The sequence below is a fragment of the Megalops cyprinoides genome, chromosome 19, assembly GCF_013368585.1.
Source record: "Megalops cyprinoides isolate fMegCyp1 chromosome 19, fMegCyp1.pri, whole genome shotgun sequence".
NCBI classification, from domain to species: Eukaryota; Metazoa; Chordata; class Actinopteri; order Elopiformes; family Megalopidae; genus Megalops; species Megalops cyprinoides.
This window is the reverse complement of record NC_050601.1, coordinates 4260457-4281686: the sequence shown is the minus strand read 5'-3', so window position 1 is coordinate 4281686 and position 21230 is coordinate 4260457. Positions and strand designations below refer to the sequence as shown.

Below are 21230 nucleotides of genomic sequence, written 5' to 3'. Positions count from 1 at the left end.
ACTATATAGTAAGGCAGTATGAGTATTCGTATGCAGCCTGTAATTCGTAATAATTTGCTTGTAAATAGTGATGATCTGATAGCCAGCGCTATTTTGTGTTTATGCAGCTTTGAGGGTGGACGCCTCGAATTTAAGTACACCCAAAGTTTTATGTATGCATAAAAATACACACACGCGCACATATACATACGTACATGCAAACATACATGTAATACAAACACTTATGAAAGGAGGCAAACACGGAGACAATTTTATTCTATTCTATTATATATTTCTATTATTATACATAATATTCTCTGGCATTCTAGCACAGCTTCAAGACAGAATCCAGCCAACCCAGAGAGTCTGCACTGAGGTGTTCTTCTGTGTCCAGGCCTGCTGCTTCACATTGCTTGTTCTGACTCAGAAGGCCGGGTTTCCAAACCCAACCTGAGCCTGCAGCTCTTTAATCTCTCGTAGCAGCGGCTCTTTTTGAAGGTCCAACTGCAGAAACAATTATAAGATATTATTGTAATTTCAAGAGGAATGTCCTTATTAAAGTTATTAAATATTAACACATGTGCTCAGTATTTTAGAATTAAGACACATCCAACTGCCCAGTCGTTCTTGTCCCTGAATAAACACAGTTGCAAACATCAGTCACCAGTTTAGACCATTCCAAAGTGCACGAAAGGACCAACCTTTATTGCATATTTATAGGACTGCTCTGCCTCCAGCCTTCTGCCAGTCTGAGGAAAAACACAGGATGTAGTATGTGGGGTGAGTATGTTCGGTTGAAGCCCACAGTACTGTCCCACGCTCAGTCTTCCTCACTATGTGTCAGTGTGCCACAATGTAACAGAATAAGCAGGGTTATAGAAGAAAATGGTAGGTCATAATCATAAAAAAGTACACGAGTCACAGTGACTGGCATTTTAACAGAGCTACATGTGACCTGTTTGTGGGTGTAGAGACTGACCCTCAGACAGACCAGGGATAGGTATCCCCACACCTCCGGGTTGGCATTGTTCAGCACGTTGGCTTCTGTGAGGGCGTCTTCTGCCTCAGTCAGATCCCCTAGCTACACACACAGACACAAACACACAGACACACACACACACAGACACACATGCATAGCCGCACACACAGGTATGCAATCATAAACCACCATTCAAACGTCACAGACACACAGAGGCATGCCTCGACATATCAGTGGATATCATTTCACATGGAGTGCATTTACATGGCTTTGGACATTCTGTAATGACAGGGCTTATTTTATTATTACATCACAATGCCTGACATGTGCTATTCTACACCCTTCATGGCTTACATATCACTGGTGTCACTTTCAGTATGTGCAGTTAAACCATAATGACTTTCCTGCAATGCATGGCATGTCCCCAGTGCTAACTCACGTCACCATATCCAAGAGCCCTTATAGATTACACATAGTCAGAGTGACTTGCATTTTCACAGAGACATTTGTAATAAGGTACTAAGATTGTACTTACAGTGTGTGACCTTATACACCCCAAAGGTCTGGGGATAAAATGTGGGTGCAGAGGCAACATGTGCGTGTGTGTGTATGTATGTATGTGTGTGTGTGTGTGTGTGTGTGTGCGTGCGCGCGTTTGTGTGTGTGTGTGTGTGTGTGCGCGTGTGTGCACGCGTTTGTGGGTGTGTGTGTGTGTGTGTGTGTGTGTGTGTGTGTGTGTGTGTGTGTGTGTGGGTGCGCGTGAAAGTAAGACCATGTGCAGGTGAACATGTGATACTCACCCGGTAGCAGGCAATCCCCACACCTAACCAGGTGAGGCAGGACGGGGAACTCCTGCAGGCACGCAGGTAGGTGTGTTTGGCTTTCTCAAACTGCAGAGGGGGAAGTTACAGGAAATACAGAACTATAAAGACCACAGCGGCAGGTTTGCTCTTGACTGCACAGAACATGGTCTAAAGAACCGCCTGTTTGAAATTCAGTTTTGTCATTTTAATATATCCACCAGGCCTACTCAGCCTGGGATCCATGAAACAGAAACATTACAGATGACACAGATATGAATTTCTGCATCTACATCCAGGGTGCACTACATGTTTTATGAAATATCCAAATATTATTCAGCCACAATCTGACTCACTCTCCTCCCAATTAACCCATGAAGGGACACCTATAGCCGGGAAAGCATGAACAGACAAAACAGGAAAACAAACACTACTCTGAATCTTTTACTCATATTTCAGTGCATATTCATAATTAGGAGAAATATTAAAGATATGCTGGCAGATGGGGCCTAAGGCAAATATGAACACACTGTTTTATGAACACGTTTCACGAAACGATTTCACTCCTTCTCCATTTAAAGTATGGCTCAATGCATAAAGAATTGGAGCAGACTGTGTCCTCCCCTCTACCGCTGCAGTGAGATCACAGCCGCAGGTACCATACCCAGCGTCAGCCGAATGTGTTTCGGCTGTCCATCTCACCTGTTCCTCCTGCAGGTAGATGTGGGCCAGACGCAGGTAGATGGGGTGTGTGTCAGAGGCGTCGGTCACAAAGTCCAGGGTCCTCTCATAACACGTCTGCGCTTTGCTGTAGCTCCCCAACATGTAGTGCAGGTGGCCAGTCAACGCCCAAGCGTCTGGGTTCTGCAGGATATATGAAATTAACACACAGCACAAACTTAGCTACACACGTCTGTATTAACTAACCTAAGGAATGACCAGAAAAAAATGTGACAGAAAAGTCACAGAAAAAATACTTTTCATTGTCAATGAAGTGATGGTTCTTCACATGTGTTTTACATACATACTTTTTTTATATCATATTTTGACAGTGTGGTTAGTGCACCTGAATGCTGCCATCGAGCGCCTCCTTCAGGCTGGCCTCGGCGCTGCTGAACTCTCCGCACTGAAGCTGCAGTCTGGCCAGTGCCAGGTAGTAAGAGCTGCTCAAACCCCCTTCTGGAAACAGCAGCTCCTGTGCCAGAGCTCTCTCTGCCATCTGCAGAGCCCAGAGGACATGGAGAAAGAGAGGGTGAGAGAGAGAGGGAAGGAGAGAAAGAGAGAGAGAGAGAGAGACAGGAAGGGGTGGGGAGAGAAAGACGGGGGGGGGAGAGAGAGGGAGAGAGAGGGAGGGGGGGAGAGGGAGAGAGAGAGGGAGAGATGCAGAGAAAAATGCAGGGAGAGAGGGAGACAGAAAGAGAGGGAGAGATGGAGAGAAAGACACAATAATACACAGAGAAGGGGAAAGAGAGAGAAGAGAGTTTGTATGGCAGAGAGGGAGGGAGAGAGTATGGGGGGTATCAGATACACATATACATGCAATGTGGGGCTACACACAAACTAATATATACAATGACAATACAGAGTACATAATACATTTGCTTGGCAGACACTGTTATCCAGAATGACTTACATCGTGCAAATTTATTCATCACTTATTCAAGCATATAATATACACAGTGTGGGGTTTGTGTATGCCCACACATGATTATACATTGCATCACAATGACATACAGATGCAGAGGGACACACTACAGGATAACGGAGCAGTGTCTGAATGTGTGCGCTTGTGTTGGTCTGTGTCTGTGCATGTGTAAGGCACTGCATACTGTGTGTTTGTGAGTGTGCGTTTGCGTGTATATAGAACGGAGAGAACAATCTCTGTGTCTTTATGTGTGTGTGTGTGTGTGTGTGTGTGTGTGTGTTTGTGTGTGTGTGTGTGTGCGTGCGTGTGTTTGTGTGTGTGTGTGTGTTTGTGTGTACGTGTTTGCACGCGCGCATGTGTGTGTGCATGTGTGTGTGTATGCCCTCAGTGCTGACCTTCACGGCATTGTTCTCCAGGAGAAACTGCACAGTCTCCCTGTAGATGGTGGTTTTGAGCCTGGGAGGGGACTGAGGGGACTGTGGGGTCACAGGTTCACCGTTTGAGGCCTCCTCCTCTCCTCCTCCACCTCCGCTCTCCTGGCTGACCTGAGACCCGCTCGCCACACTGTCCCTGTCCTCCTCAGCATCTGGGCCACCGAGGACAGGAAATGGTGTCATCCCACAGAGTCTATGACAGCCTAACAGCAAACAAACAGCCCAGCTCCTCCCTCTCTGCTACTCGTATTACTTGCTGTTTATTTTACATGTGTTATCATGACACGTTTTTGATATTGTGATGTATGGTAGTACACGTGGCTTCCCTTGTCTAGTCAGGTTGCACAAGTTAAGTTGTATTAGGGCTTGAATGGTGTTATGCTCACACTCACTGGTCTGGGAGTGTTGTTAGCCTGGTCTGACACTGTTGCTCATTCAGCTTGAATGGATACACTTCTGTTCTTGTGCTGGAAGTCACTCTGGATAAGATCATCTGCTAAATGAATATAATGTAATGTAATGCAATGTAATGTAATGTTCTGCTTACCAGTCTTGTTGACGGGGGAGCAACTGATACTGGAAGACCTGCCCCCCAGCCCCTCTTCCTTCGCCTCGTCCCCGGGCAGCAGGGTGCTGCCCAGGGCTGCCCTCAGCTGCCGGGTGGCCTCTAGGAAGGCCATCTCCGCCTGGATGTGGTTCTCCCGCCCCACGTAGAACAGGCCTGATGACACACACGTCACACGCTACTGTCACAGAAAGAGCCAGGTCAAGCTACAGAACAACTGTCAGGTGACTTAAAGATACCAGAACCACCGGACCAACACCTGAAAATCTCAGGTGCTTCTGGAACACTGAGAGAGTTCTGAAAGGCACCATGCTACAATATGTTCTCTTTTATTACTTCTGATTTTTTGTAAGGGTAAAGGTCTCTATCCCCAAGGTGTCAAAATGACGCTCTTTCTCTGAGTCCCCCACCCACACCCCATCTCTCACCAAACACGGTCCAGGCCACCACACTGGTTGGGTCCACACTGGTCGCCCTCTCCAGGAAGGTCTCCGCCTCCTCGAACCTCTCGCCCATCTCCGCCAGGATCCCACACAGCAGCAGGCTGCAGGCACAGTGAGCTCTGTGATCACGACCCCTCCCACTCTGACCTCTGACCCGGTTACCCCGTCTCCCCTGCAGTCCCCCCTCCCCAGCACATCCCCTCACCTGGGCAGGTGTGACTGGTCCACAGAGACGGCCTGTTGAAAGCACTCCTGCGCCTTCAGGTGGTCTCCCGTTAACATGTAGAACGCTCCGTAATCAAACCAGTGGGCGGGGTCTTGGCGATCCCGGGCCAGCCTCTGGCAGGAGGGACATGGATGCAGAGTTTAAAGGTCTCACTACTTCACCCCTTATGGCCTCCTTACTGCCTTGCTTAGGAGGTTCAGACTGGTAAACAAGAGGTCCTGTTACTGAGTTCCATTGCTGTGCCAGCTATGGATGTTCTATTTTCAGACCACACCCCTTCAATTATATGTCAATCATGGCAACCCAGCAAGTCATAACACGTTTAGCTTCAACAGAACATTCAATGAGGAGCACACAGAGCTGACCATCTGGTCACTGTATAGAACATCTGTGGATGGACCGATTCTATTCGGAATGGAGTTGATATGCAGTGCTCTGCTTGCCGGTGCAAACCTGTTTTCGCCTGGAGGAGCTGCCATCCTGTTATGCTCACTGAAAAGGCTCAGTATTTCTGGGACTGTGCTCTTGTTCTGGCTCTGAGAACTGTGGCTGCTGTATTAAAGTCTGCAGGGATGGAATGATAATGGGGAGCGTATGTGTGGTACCTCCTGGTAGTAATGGGCTGCCAGCTGGTAGTCCTCATTCAGATGGGCCTCCCTGGCAAAGTGTTTGAGCTGAGCGCTGTCCAGCAGGGGGTGCTGCTGAGTCTCCTGGCCGTCCACTGATAGCGTCTGTACATTACATTACATTACATTACATTACATCAGTTAGCAGATGCTCTTTCCCAGAGCGACTTCCAAATAAGTGCATCACTATACTAAGAGTAGTTATTGAAAAGTATTACAAGAGGTCAGTAAGATACTGACTTAAGTGCTAAACTAGTGTAGAGAGTTTTTTTAATAGAAAATAAGGATAGATAGAGAGGAAGGTAGACTAGAGATACAGCGTGAAGGCAGTTCGAGAACAGGGAGAAAGGATGAAAGGGTGGAGGCTTGACTTATAGGCTGTCTTTACTGATTAAAAAAACAGGGAGCTTAACAGACTTTTCCATTCACCAGGTAAAAAAGGAAATAGAGTTAAGGGAGTTAAAATATTAAGTAAAAAAACCCTAAAAAACAAGAAAGGAAGTGAGAAAAGGAGCGAGTGGGTCAGATGGGGGGGCCACAAATGAAGAGGAGAGATGGTGGAGTGATAGTGAATCAAAGAGGAAAAAAAACTGTAATGAAGATGGGGAGAGAAGGAAAAGAAACCAGGGCAGGGAAGGATAAGGAGAGAGACTGTGTCAGGCCACGTCAGCCATGGCCCCAGGGGCTTGATTGAGTTATCTGATGCAGGCAGCGCTAACTGCATGTTTGGCCAGTGACACCTGCAGTGAGTGCAGAATTAGGGCAGGCTCTGTGATTGCCCTCCCAGATAGAGTCTTTAACCCGGCCCCACAGACTGATCCAGGGTCAGAGATAAGGAGAGCAGCTGGAGGGTCCGGGTGTCATGTCTCCATCAATTGTTTGCGGGCTCCCTGTTTAGAGTTCGTTGGGTGGTCGGGTCATCAGGAGGTCAGGCGGTCGGGCGGTCGGGCAGTCAGGGGGTTGAGCGACCGGGTGGTCGGATGTTCTCACCTTGTTGAGGGCCACGTGCATCTCGTCCACCAGGAAGACGTACAGCTGGCTCAGGAAGGCCTGCAGCCGCTCCTGGTCAGAAAAGGCCTCAGTCCGCAGCATCTTCTCACGCACGATGCGAACCACTGAGTGCTGGGCAGTGACCACAGATCGACCGTAACACAGAAGAGGAACAGGGACAGCAGGATTATAACAGGGGACAACACTGGCCATACAGACACCGCACAGCTCACACAATAACCACACAGAGACACCACGCACAGGCAACAGAATGACCATACAGAGACCACACACAGGCCACATAGTCACTACATGAAGACCACACACAGGCCACATAGTGACTACATGAAGACCACACACAGGCCACATAGTGACTACATGAAGACCACACACAGGCCACATAGTGACTACATGAAGACCACACACAGAATGGCACAACATGCATATTTTTAGAATATACAGCATCAGATACATTCTCCGATCTGATTTTAAAAAATAAAAGTCCTCCACTTTGAAGGTCAGAGTGGGTTTAAGCCAAGTCCAAATAAACAATGGAAACTAGGATAAACACCTGAAGGAAATCCAACCCCAACACTCACAAAACTCTCACGCGTACTGCGTTTGAGTTATAGAGGTAGAAGCTCTGTGATGAGCAGAAAAATCAGAGACGGCGTTGCTGGGGTACTGACTGCCTTGTGGGGCTGTTCCACCCTGCTCTCTCACCTTCATCTGCTCCTTGAAGGCGAAGTACTTCCCCGAGTAGTTGAGTTCCCCGAGGAGCTGGGACTTGCGCTGTTCCTGGGTGGTGGGGTCCAGTGTGCCCCCCGGAACCAGGGCCGCTCCAAACAGCTGCTGGTACTGCTCCAGAACCTGGCCCACCACGCTGGAGACCTGGGCATGGTACTCCTGCACTGCCTGATACACACACCGAGGTGGGGGACCATCACGGCTTTAATTCCGTGGCTTTAATTCTTTTTGCCTAAGGCATGTATGTGCAGTGCTACCACATGACCACAAGATGGCACTAATGCAATTGAGTCCTGAGAGGGGGATTGTCTGATCGTCAGGTTGATGCATGAGTTCATACAGTGTGCGTTTCTGTGAGTGTGTGTGCACGCTTGGTCGACCTTTGTGTGAGTGTGTAGGTGTGTGCATCTGCATGTGTGTGTTTGTGTGAGTGTGTGTGTGAATCTGTAGGTGTGTGCATCCATGTGTGTGTGTGTGTGTGTGTGTGTGTTTTTTACCCTCTCTGCTCCAGCAGGTAGGCGAGGAAGGGGAGGTCTGGGAGGAATCAGCTCCATCACTCTGAAATACAAAGCAGGTGAAACGTGCCAGAAACATGAAAAACACATATTAACATCACATCAGAAACATAAGTACTTGACAGAGTCAGTTGACAACAATACACTGTATATGAAAAAAGCCTTGAAGTCCACTTTCAGGGTTCCTTTAAGATTTGATCCAACTGAAACCACAGCTTGATGTTACCTTTTTGCCAGTTCCTCTGGGGGTCTCTTCGGCACCAGGGGTTTTTCTAAAGCAATTTCAATCACAATGTAGGTCCTGGCCTCCTCATACATCTGTCAGAACGAGTGGGGGACATTACTGCACTACACTTGTGTTCAGAGGAATCCAGTGACCACACAAGCACAGGCAAGACATGCACAAACCCAAATGCACACACACACACACACACAAACACACACACTCAGATACAAGCACACCCATATACAGGCACACTTTGTCATAGATGTTTATGCACACACACACATACACAGATACAAACACACACATACATGCAGGCACACTTTTTCACGTATGTTTATGCACACACACACACACACACACAGGTCACACGTTCTTCTGATCCACTGTTCCAGACCGAACCCACCTGTCCTTCCACATTCATTGGCGTGTCCACCTCTGTGGAGTTCTCAGCAGGCGCTGGCTTTCCCTGTGCAGCTGGCTGCAGGAATCACAGGCAAATCAACACAGTCAAACCAAACTTTCTCGTTTCAAAATGAGCTGCACTTACACACCACACAACACTAACACTACTTTCCCCTCCTACTCGGTGAATGTAACACTTCAAACACCTTTGGGCACCACAAGTGGTCAAGATCTTAAGACAAAAAAAAGACCTCTGGCGATGTCATGGCATGGGTATACTGGGGGGGGGGTTTGGCCTGGGGGGGAGGGGTGGGCGGTATGGTAGAGGTGTTAAACGGCCGGTTCACCAGCTGGACCTGCAGGTGCCTGTTTTTGCATGAGGCAGAGCTGTGGCCTCATTCTGCTCCTTCTGCCTCCCAAAAACATAGCGGCTTCTGCAGGCTGCACCAGCCAGCGAGATGATTCACCGCCGCTAACGAGCCCAGCAGCCTGCCGCAATTACAGCTAATTGCTTTGGGAAACGTGGGGGGGGGGGGGGCTTTGCTGCTCCTCGGGAGGCATTCAGACGGGGGGGGGGTCGAAAGCCCCCAGGGTGGGAGCTCATCTGCACACATCCTCTTTCGACTGATTCACACAGGAGAGAGTCGTCAACAGTTCCCTCTGCCTGTCAGCGCTCTGAAAACTTTACCGCACTTGTAAGCCGCTTTGGATAAAAGCGTCTCCCAAATGATGTAAATGTAAATGATAGCAAGGCGGATAGTCATCTCCCTAACTGGCCTCTGCACCCCGTCATATCCCCCAAAAAGCAGCAGGTTTTGAGGCAGCGGCTCCCTTTACTTTTTTGGGGGGGTCCTTCGGTCCTTCCTTGGGGCCCTTGTGTGGGTCTGGGATCTTCCCGGCGGTCGGCCTCCACTGGGCGGAGCCCATGGCGGAGGGCACCCGGCCCCTGAGCTGAGCCGGCGGCGCCCGCATGCTCTCCCTCAGAACGCTGCCGCTGCGCTTCGTCTGCAACGCAAGTGTGACATCACAATGACAGCGGCACGACAAGAGCTTCCGTTACCACGACAACACCGGAAAAAGGGTAAAGGGGAAGGGCTATTGACCCCCCCCTAGGGACACTGCTGCTCTACCCTTCGGCAAGGTACTTAACCTGCTATTGCCTCAATAAATATCCAGCTGTATAAATGCATCAATTGTAAATTGCGTAAATTGTTCTGGATAAGAGCATCTGCTAAATGACAGTATTACAATGTAATGTAGTCCAGGTGATGCACTGGACATAATGCTGTGTCACAGCTTGAATAAATCTCTGCAACCAGTCTGGTAAATCTATGGCCACAACAGCGGAGCAAAACTAAAATACCAAACACAAAACAAAAACTGCACACACATTCGCTTAATGGCACTCTGTGTACCATGATCGAATAAAGGAACACGAAATGCCAAAATGATATCCACGGAGCTGTCTGGACAGCTTGATCAAATGAACGGCACTCAGGTCCACCACTGTGTGTGAAAATTAATTTCTCCACACGACTGCACCGATTCTCCTGGCATGAGGCTGATAGCAATTCTCCCTCCATCCTCACTGCCAAATTGCTCCTACAAACATGCCTGTTTTCTGGTGAGAGTGGCGCTGTTCCCCTTCAGAATCGACACACAGACTGCTGGAGTGTAACGAGACTAACCCGTGACACACATCGGAGACACCCTCCCCCCTCACCTTGGCCTGCACGTCGGCCTCATAGAAGGGGCGCAGCAGGTACGCCCCGCGGATCCGCTTGGCCCCCGGGTACAGCAGAGGCCCCAGGTCCACGTAGGCCACCCCGTGGAACGAAATCGGCGCCTCCTCCTCGCCCTACCGAGCGCCCACATTCAGAAAATACATCAGGAGTCGTTTCTGTCTCTCAGTATCCAGCTCAGTTTCAATGTTAACATAATAACACATTAACAGCCCCTAATCCATTAAAAATTCCTCACTTGAGCATGATGTCATATCGTTTAAAGAATAAGAGAATCAATTACATTGTTGCAGTACACATTCCATTATTATACCATATCATAATTTTTATACATCCTAATCAGAACCCAGAATTTGACTCATTGACCTTTATCCTGCTATTGGTATTGACACAGATGACAGCTTACGCCTGGTGTGAAGTGGACAGACAGCATCTGAGAATAAATGAAGCTCTTCAGTAGATGTAGCTGTGTGAAGCGCAGGTGAGGCTGCTGTGGTGTTTGAATCTCTGTCCTTACCAGGTGTATAGCACTACACGGTGACATCACTGAGCTGAACACCCATGTGCCCAGCCAAGGAAATTAATCACACTCCTGTCCTGATTTCATCCTTATTCCATGTATGTGTCCTGCACTGAGGTTGAGTTCTATCACTAGTGTTGTTTGGTATTTGTTGTTGTCACCTTGGCGTTGTATGAAAGCACTACAAGAGACACTGGAACCAGAGTCAAATTTCTTGTACCTGTAAAAGCATGCTTGTCCAATAAAGTCTGATACTGATTCTGATTCTGATTCGGGGCATCTGATGTCAACATCTGTAGCAATCTCACAAGAGGTCTGAAACTGTTACATGTGGAGTGATCACACAGCTGCTCACCTTGCTCGATACAAGGCTATGTATTGTTTTCTGTTAAGACTGATTAATGCAATGGTGTTTAATTAGACGTCTTTACCATTCTGGGACTTGGAGAAAGAACGGTCAAAAACAACACTACTTGTATGTTCGTGACAAAAATGGGAAGCAGAGAAATACAGACTATATATCTGTATTCATTCAGATATGTTGAAGCTGGCTTTGCTTCAACAGATTCCGCCTCACTTTGTGTGGGGAGGGCAAGGCCTTCCTGTTTGCCAGTGTTATCTCGAATGATGACGTCGAGAGGCAACAATGGATGGGTTTGGATGGGAGTAATCAGCCACCCTGATTCTTCCTTCCACTCGTGATAAAAAATGGAGGCACTGGTTCTCCTCATTCGACGCACCAGCGGGAAACACAGTTACACTCAGAGACGAGGGAGAGATCTCACCGCCTTGTCCTTTCCGGCCTTCCCGCCCTTTGTGGCTCCGCCCTGGACTGACCTCATGACCTCCACCGGCCAATACCTACAGTCCATGATCCGCTGGGCCAGGCTGGGGGCAGGGGGTGTGAGATGGTAACATTTCAGAGCAGTTGTAGGGAATGCTGAATTTTCAAGTCAGTTCTTTGCCTACTGCCTCAAAAGGGCAAAATGAGGGAACTTAGAAACCACATTATTTTGACAGGAGTTGTGGTGACAGCCTATCAGCTGGGCGCTCAAAGGTGATATTTCAGATATGACCCAGATTAAGTCAGAGGGATCCCTCTGGACTTGGGGGTTTGATTGCAGGGGGTGCTGATTGACTGTGGAAGTGACTGTGGGCGGGGCGATATATCTGTCTCACCCGGCCAGCGCCTCTGGTTCCATGAAACAGCGTCTCTCTGTGTCCCAGCTCACCCTCCTCCCGTTGGTCTCTGCCTCCGAGCGGAACTCCCTGTCCTGGGGACACGGACACAAGCTTTGTCATGGCATCGTGCGACATCGCTCACACACAGGCGTTCACGTCAATACGTGGCGCCATTGGATTTGACGTCATTGCTAACACTTTCTTGTAGTTTATGCTTTGTGAAAAATACATGCTGCCTCAACGGCTTTCATTTTCATTTTAAGGCAAGGTGAAGGAGTGAATAAAAGGCAGTCAGCTCCCTGTAATCGCGCATCAGATACCCGCATACTCTTCCTTTAATGCGCAGCACACAGAAGGTGCTGTTTCAACCCTACAAGTCCTAATTAAACCTAATACACCAATACCCCTGTGGTGTGCACTTTCCAGCTGAGCGCAGAGCATCAGATCAGCGACGGGTACATGCAGTAAACGGGAGTTATGTGAGTGAAGTGTGTAACTACATGACCTGATTTCTGATTCTGAGCCAAGTCCAGACAGTAAGAACACCAGCGTCTGGACAGTACCTCCATGCCGGTCAGGTCTCCATCCTCCATCTCGATTGGTTCCCCCTCTATGGAGGCTCCCGGCATAAACTGGGCCCCAGGGGCCAGCAGATGACCCTGGGGCCATTTTTTGGGTCTGGGGACAGGCTCCCTCTCCCCCCCAGCTTTCAGCAATCCGTTTGAGAACAACAGCACCTGCTCTTTCTGGAGGAGAGCAACAGAAAGATACAGAGATTGCGTAGGTGCTGCTTCAGCAGGGACAAACACTCAGGACTAAACTAATTAGGACATCTGCTCCTCTCAGCGTCATGCAGAACAGGGCTGTGTCAGTCTGCTTCAGCCACTGAGGCAGCCACACTCATGTTTGCTGCTAAGTGCATTCCGCTGAAGTGATTACCGGGCACCTGGGCAATCTCAGACCAAAGCAAACGCTCAGGATACAGGCCTGAAAGGCAATCTCAGACCAAAGCCAACGCTCACAATACAGACGTGAATGGCAATCTCAGACCAAAGCCAACGCTCACAATACAGACATGAATGGCAATCTCAGACCAAAGCCAACGCTCACAATACAGACGGGAATGGCAATCTCAGACCAAAGCCAACGCTCACAATACAGACATGAATGGCAATCTCAGACCAAAGCAAACCCTCAGGATACAGACCATGATCTAGAACCACCCATTTCTGAGCTGAGTACTGTACAAGAGAGGGTGAGAGCAGACCTTCCCTCTCTCTCTTACCTCTGAAGACACAGCTCTTCTGCGCTCACCTGAACACCTGAAACACTACCACCTAAAGCAATTTCTTATATCATATTCTTTGTTTTCCATATATAAAAAAATCAATGTATGGTTTCATGCACTTTTATCTCTACCAGCTAGCTTGTACCTTGTCTGGCCAACTATTGAATCTTGGTCAAGCTGTGCTTCTAATATTGTTGACTCCTTATGTGGCTTTTTGCTTGTGCTGTACTCTGCCTCACTTGTAAGTCGCTTTGGATGAAAGCGTCGGCCAAACAAATGAAGTGATTGCAGGGCACCTGAGCAGCAATCTCAGACCAAGGCCAACGCTCAGGATACAGGTCTCAAAGGCAATCTCAGACCAAAGCCAATGCTCACAATACACACTTGAAAGAACATCTCAGACTCACAATACATGATCTAAAAGTGTCCATTTCTCAGCTGAGTGCTGAGGAAGAGAAGGTGAGAGCGGACCCCCTCTCTCTGTCTTACCTGGGTGGAGAGCGGCATAGGCAGCGCGGCCACGTAGCTGAAGGGGGGGCCAGTGCCCGTGCTCCAGGCTTCGGGGACGGAGTACGCGGTCTCCACGGCCACCCTGAGCAGATTGGACTGGGCGAGCTGGGCGTCGGACAGCAGCGCATCGGGAACGCAGATGGTCACTTCCAGGGCGGGCTGTGAGCCACAGTGAGAGGAGAGAAACAGTTCCTTCATCATCAGCGTGGCTCAGCATGGCTCCCCTACCCTCCACCTGCCTCTCACACACACACACAAACTGCGACACACACACACATACACACACACGGGCGCATACACACACACACACACACGCGCATACACACACACTGCAACACACACACGCATACACACACACACACGCATACACACACTGCGACACACACACATACCCACACACACGCACATACACACACACACACACACACACACACACACACACACACACACACTGCAACACTGCGACACACACATACCCACACACACGCACATACACACACACACACACACACTGTGACACACACACACACACACACACACACACACACACACCCACACATACTGCAACACACACACACACACACAGCGTGGTCTGTATTTTCCTCCTGTCTCTCGCACAGACACACAGGCACACACTCATAACACAGCGTGTGGGTAAGCGGAGGAGTGTTTCTACTGTCACCCTGCTGCTGTCCTCTTGTGGGGGAGTCTCTCCAGGCGATTCGGGGGTCATATGTAGGAGTGCTGTGGAGGTGATGGTGCGCTGACCTGGATTCAGGGAAGAGAAGTCACTTCCAGTAAAAAGACCTGCTGTGATGCAATTCCACCAGCACTCCTGCACTGCAGAAACCATTAACAGAACATAGCAGACGTGTTGCCAAGGAACAGCTCTTTTCCCATGAATACCGTATTGAACAAAAATCCCTCACGCAGTTTGTGCTGATTGGCCGATTGGCGAGACTCACCGTGTAAAAGCGGCAGCAGGTCGACCACGGCCTGTCCCAGGACAACAGTCCTCTCCTCCTTCTGCTTCTTCTCTTTGGGCAGGATCTCGATCACAGTCACTGGTGATTGACACAGGGGAAACTGAAGTCAAGCTTTCCGCTACTTTCAGATTTCACAGACACTTACGCAAACACAAATACCCACAGACACACACACACAGTAATTGGCAAACGGGTTCCATGTTCCACAATCAGTATTTTCATGTAATGTTACATTTAAATTTGCAAATGGTGTTTCATTCAGTGGCAGTGCAGCGTAGTGATAAGGTGCAGGGCTCCGAACCAAAAGGTTGCTGGTTCAATTCCCCACCGGGGCACTGCTGCCGTACTGCCCTTGGGCATGCTTAACCCACAATTGCCTCCGTAAAATATGCAGCTGTATAAATGGATAACATGTAAAAAATGTAACTCTGGATAAGAAAGTCTGCTAAATTGCAAAAATGCAATGTAAATTCATTCATTCATTCATTCATTCACACACTCACTCCAGTCCAGCGTGAACAGTGAACTCGGGGATGAACTCACGGATGAGGGGTTTGTGTGCCATGTCGTCTGGCGTGTGTGCTCCGGACCAGCAGTCAAAGCTGCAGGTGAAGCTGTACTCCACGCGCTGGTCTGGAAGCGCCTCCACCTTCTGGGACTCTCCCAGCACTGCGCCGTTGAACTCGGCCCGCACAAAGCTGAGAAAGGACTTGCCTTTACTGCCCTTCTGTGAGGGAATATGCATTTAGATTTATTCTAAATGTATTATATATTGAATACTTTGATTGAGGTTAATATGACAAATTAAGGTCAGTGACAGAATATCAGTTAATACATGCACTCATATGTAATTACCTAGTCAGACCAAGAAGGCTTATACCTACGCCTATAACCCCCTTGGTCAAATAAATCGTTATGTCAAGGCAATACATTGAGCTGAGTCAGGTATGAAGCTACTGTCAAGCCATTAACTCGCAAGCTGATAAACAGCAAACAATAAATAACAAGCCTGTGGTTCAAACTCCGATACTGTATTAACAATTCCGATTAGAGACTAACTGTTGTCTGTATTAGCAAACTCGCTCACCAAGTTGTTCCCCTGAAGAACCGTTATTTGCACTGGTACCGTTTTGTGCTCTGTTGCTTGAACCTGTTCCATGTTTGCACTGGGAACTGGGCGAACGGACCTTGAAGGCAGACAGTACTACTCTGCAGGAGAAAGTTTTTGAGGTGCACTGTAGTTCAGCGTCCTCCCGTTTCCATGGCACCAGGGTTCCCTCTCGCGAGATGTTGTTTCTCCGTATTCTTTTGCAAACTAAGAAGTCAGATGGAAGAAGAAAGTGTTAACATTTGAACAAGCTAAGTTAGCTCATATAAAATACACCAGAGAGAATATACATAAAGCATAACCGTGGAGGAGTTGAAATGTAATGTTTGCGTGTTGCAACATTAACCGGCTACAGTACGGGTCCTGGTAGATAAGTAGCACACTAAGACGAGCAAAGCTCGTGTTCTAATCTACGCATTCATTAAAAACTATTAATGTGTGTCTAATGCATACATCCGAAAGTAACGCACCGGTAAAATAGCTATAAGGCTCTATATATTAATATTTCGACAATTTGCTAAGTGTAATTTCAAAGTCGTGTATGGGCAAGACCCTACACAGTCCATTTCCGGAAGTTGAAGCGGGCCATTGGAAAATAATTTTCCTTAAGTTTGTGAGTTGGCAGCATGCACCAGGAAAAATGGTAAGCTGGTTAAAATGCACCTCTGAGTAAAACAGCACTGACAATCAAGTGATAATTTCTGAGATCAGTGTTTTGTTCTCTTTTTGACTGTAATACTATATTTCATCAGCCTCTCGCTGCTGAGCGCGGTGGAGGAAGCCATCGAGCTGAACAAGGCGGAGGCGGCGAGGATCAGCGAGAGCGTCCTGCAGCTCCGGGAGATCCTCCGCTCCATGTGAGTCAGGCATACTTCTTTACTTTCCCTGGTGGTGATCGTCATACGATATTGCCAGTTTAACGTTGGCATTTATTAAACGGAAATAACAGTTCTGAGTGACGGGATGTCACGCAGAATCGGTTCGTCTTCAGATTCAGTTGAATTCACTACTGCAGGCACATGTCTGCAGAGTTTAGAGTACAGAGCTGGAGAGGTTTTGAGGGCCACGGAGCTGAAGGCTGTCCTATCGCTCTCTCTGCCAGTCGCCTTGTCTTAGTCGTGCATTTGATGAGCTGCACGGGAGGGAAGTAACTCAGTAACATTCAAAAGCGCAGACACTGCTGATATGTGTTATTGTGTCTAATTTGCCACAACGTACTGTATATTTTTGGGTTCTAGTCTCCTGCCGAAACACACTGTAATGTTTTGTAGGAAAGCGCAGCCGATCAGTGCCCCAGAGGAAGAACCGTCATCAGTAAATGCGGAGGAAGGTAATGCACACGCTGTTCAGTTAATTATCTGGGTTTGCTTTGGGTGAAAGCTGGCATACATTAAGGCAATTAAATGAGCAAGCTTCTAAGGCAAAAATTGCACTGGAAGCAAAGACTTCAAAGGGTGATTGCAAATGAATGCTTTTCAGTGGGATATAGTAGATTCTCCATTTCAGGCTTGTGAAGGAGTTAAGTATTTCTCTGTCTCTACAGCTGTTTGTCAGTTAGCAAGGCTCTTTAACACACATTTAAAACAACCTGGCTCAGCCAGTTAAAGCCTTTGTTCCAAGAGTCCTACAACTCAGAGTCTAAGGTGTTTCATTTGCTGGTAATGACCCAGGAGCCCACAGCAACCGAACATGATTGGATTTGTTCTGCTGGGACAGGGTGGGTTTCATTGACCCGAGTCCCCTCCTCCTGCTTTGGCACCCTCTAGTGGCTCTTGAGGCTCCTGATAGTTGCTCAGATGATGTCAGTGGAGATACGCTTGTCCTCCAGTTAGCGTTGGCTCTGCTCTGGTGCACTGTGGGATCTGTAGTATGACAAATAGCCATTTGGCTGCGTGCCAGCGTATCATAGGATTGCATTCATCTCGCCTCAGAGCTCCTGTGTAAGCACAGATGGTGTTGTGGAGAGACAAGCTTAATGTACAACTGGCAAATTGGTCATTCAAAAAAAGAGGAAAAAGCATGAAGAAAATAATAAGAAAAACACTGTGTTTGCGTGTGCACAGATCCAGGTTTTCTGCCTGAGGAGAGACAGGAGATGGCACTGCTGGAGCGAGTGCTGGAGAAAGCTCTGCGAGTTCGCTGTGGCTCAGGGGCGCCCCCTAGGGGCCCAGGGGCTGCAGGGGGAGAGGGTGGAGACGGTATAGAAAGAGCAGAGACTGCAAGTGACAAAATGGCCGGTCAAAGCTCATCAAAACTCATCAAAGCCACCCCCAGGCCTGGAATGGAGGGGAAGGGAGCCAGGAGGCCCGCTGCAGCACCTCTGCCCTCCAGGAATTCTGGGGGACAAAGACGTCATCTTGCAGGTACTGGCAGAGGCTCCGCCCAGAATCGAGCCACCATGCCAGGGAAGGGGGCACCCCCTCACCGCTCCGGTACAGGGAAGCAGTCGGTTCCAGCACCTGCCCCAGGTGAGCAGAGACTACCTACCTCAGTGGCAGGTGGTCTGCAGAAGGCCTGCCCCAGCGGCCTGTGTGCTGAAGATTCAGGCATAACCAGGGCCACCCGCGCGGCCCTTTGTGAGGACCCAGTATCAGCAAGGCACACAGTGGGGATTGGTGCAGGAGATGGCAGTGTTTCTACTCAGAAGGGAGACAGGTAGGACACAGTTCTATGGATTGTGAATTAACTGTTGTATCATCTGTTTCCTTTCTGTCCACCTAGCTAAATGTAAGTGCATATCCATACCTTTATGGAAGACATCTTACTTTTACATTATTTACATCAAGTTGCTTAGCATGCACCCTGTGGAACTCCTCTTTTCTCTGCTCTGTAAAATTCTGGGCTGTAGAGCAGGAGGAAGTGCCATTTTGGCCCTGGTAAGCAGTGATATTTACTTTCTGAGCTGATTTATTTCCAGGATCTATTTCTAGGAGTTTCTCAGGCACCTTTCACAGAGGGGTCAGGGAATTGTTTGACATTTTTTTCCTCATGTCCTAATTGTTTATATGTTTAATTTTTGTCCTCTTAAATTTTTTGGCTTCCCTCTCCAGCTAGTAAACTGTAAACTACTCTGACAGTCTGATTATTAAAAGTGCAATATGCAGTAAAATTTGATTGATGGATTGATTGATCTTATGTTTTTGTTGGTTATGACAGAAAGCCGTTCATTGCATCTTCTGTGTGGAGAACTCAAAGAGCCAAGCACAGCAGGTAGGGAAAACTGTAAGAGTGAATGATTCTGCATTGATAACATCCTGTCTTACCTGGTATTTGTAAAAGGTCATTAAATTCCACAGATTCTTCAATTCTGTACTGCTGTAGCTTTTGACACATCTAAATTCATTTCTCACTTCACTCATACATGTATTATTCAGTTTCCACTTGCTGATATTTGATATCTTAAAATGAGGTGGTCATTTTAAGATATAAAATAATTTATTTTGCCCTTGGATTAATTTGAATAATTGCTTTTAATGACCTACTTTTCTTCCTGAAAAGCAGTTAGCTTTAACGATTTTTGGTGACATTAACAGAATACATGGTTTACTGCAACAGTGATGTTTAACTGTAGTTAAAATGGTGGACATTGAAGTGATAGAAAACAAGAGAATTTTTGCCCTCCAGCAAATAGTGTGATCGAGGTGCAAACTCAGGGGAAGACATGAAAAAGCAAAGAAATGGCCGCGCACTCATGCCATACCCAAGAATTATGACCATTTATGGTTTGGACCGTGCAGTATTCACTCAGAATGGCAGATGTTGCCTTAGGACTATCTCGGTTTAAAAAGGCTGTATTTACTGTGAAATGTAGCACCTGTCATTCAGACTGAACTTTCAGTCTCGCTGGTTCCTCTTGGCGTCCCCAGATTGTGGGACAAGGTGCTGGCCACGATGTCACAGCCAGTGGTGGAGAAGACACATTTCACTGAGAGGCTACTGAGGACTGTATCCTTCCCTCTCACCCTCATACTGCAAATCCGTGTTAAAGGTTACAGAGCTGATTTAATAGGTGTAGTGGCACGTTACATTGTACTTTCCTGCACATTGCAGTAACTTGATGATGTCAAGTGCTCTTGGTTGAATACGACCTGTAATTCACTGTTGGATTATGTAGTAAAAGGCGCTCACATCTATTTGGTACAGCCTGTTCTGGTAATTGTCATGGAAACCTGCTGCTGTTTTTTTTTTTTTTTTTGCCCATCGCTGTTTGAGCTGCATTCTTCTGGATGCTTTTAATTAACGTGTTTTTAATTTATTTATATATTTAATCAGTACAGCACATCCCATTCACAAGTGTTTCGTTATACATTATTTATAGATTAATTCATAAAACTTTATAGAAGCCTCACTGTGAACCTACAGACACTTTTAGCCACGTTTAGCATGAGTGTGTAGAGTCTGTTTTCAGAGGTGGTTGTTTTCCTTGACGAGCTGTCTCTGTGTGGGCCAGTTGCCCACCGCGGTGTGCTGCAGCTGTCCTGTGGATGCCAGGGCAGAGGTGGGCAGGCTGAACCAGCTGTGCGGGGCCCTGGCTCACTGCTTCCAGACGGAGCTGCAGGCCTCTGGGGCCGGCAGGCCGCCAGGCTCAGGTAGGCGGAGGGGAGACCAGGTGGAGAAGGAGGTGTTTGTGAGTGTGTGTGTGAGTGTGTGAGTGTGTGAGTGTGTGAGTGTGTGAGTGTGTGTGTGAGTGTGTGTGTGTGAGTGAGTGTGAGTGAGTGAGTGAGTGAGTGAGTGTGTGTGAGTGTGTGAGTGTGTGAGTGTGTGAGTGTGTGAGTGTGTGAGTGTGTGAGTGTGTGAGTGAGTGAGTGAGTGAGTGAGTGTGTGAGTGTGTGAGTGTGTGAGTGTGTGAGTGAGTGAGTGTGTGACTGAGTGTGTGTGTGTGTGAGAAGTGGAAAAATAAATCCGTCATGCACACAGACAGTCAAGAATCTGTGAGCAGATGGTGAGACCATTAGGAGTCAACAAAAAGCATTTATTTTCCTGCTTCCTGCTCTGATTTATTTATCTAATCAGAATCCGCCTGCCTGCCTGTGCATGTGTGTGATTGAATGGGCAGAGGGGGCGGGGCCTGTTTATGATGTTTATAATGCATGTGTAATGCCACTGCAGGGCCCAGCTTACCTTCCCTGTGTGTGTGTGTGCGTGCGTGCGCAGGTGGATGCTGGGAGATGGAGTATGAATCCCAGCTGCTGCAGGAGGGCCTGGAGAAGGTGGTGTCAGAGCTGCTGAAGCGGGTGGAGCACCTGAAGAGAGGTGTGGTAGCATTGATTCTCTTTCTGTTGATAAGGGCTGAAATGACAGTGGTGCTTAATTCCCA

General features: G+C 48.0%; 1 protein-coding gene and 1 long non-coding RNA gene across 2 annotated transcripts; one reads left to right on the top strand and one right to left on the bottom strand.

The window, feature by feature from the left end:
• Positions 1-314: 314 nt before the first annotated feature.
• cfap70 (cilia and flagella associated protein 70) lies at positions 315-15964 on the bottom strand. The gene is made up of 26 exons (XM_036552785.1): positions 15893-15964; positions 15349-15532; positions 14785-14883; positions 14502-14587; positions 13799-13978; positions 12585-12767; positions 12019-12113; positions 11625-11727; positions 10301-10435; positions 9415-9582; positions 8579-8653; positions 8176-8267; positions 7932-7992; positions 7411-7602; positions 6688-6819; positions 5677-5802; positions 5051-5184; positions 4831-4946; positions 4385-4558; positions 3799-3989; positions 2825-2977; positions 2461-2622; positions 1759-1848; positions 959-1060; positions 681-728; positions 315-483 (listed from the first exon to the last, which is right to left on the bottom strand). The coding sequence occupies exons 1-26, from the start codon at positions 15962-15964 to the stop codon at positions 403-405; spliced, it is 3234 nt and encodes a 1077-aa protein (XP_036408678.1). The 3' UTR covers positions 315-402.
• Positions 15965-16506: 542 nt separating this feature from the next.
• LOC118794125 lies at positions 16507-17211 on the top strand. Its single transcript, XR_005005740.1, has 3 exons — positions 16507-16556; positions 16666-16770; positions 17185-17211. It is a non-coding gene; the product is annotated as an uncharacterized LOC118794125 (long non-coding RNA).
• The last annotated feature ends 4019 nt before the right edge of the window (positions 17212-21230 follow it).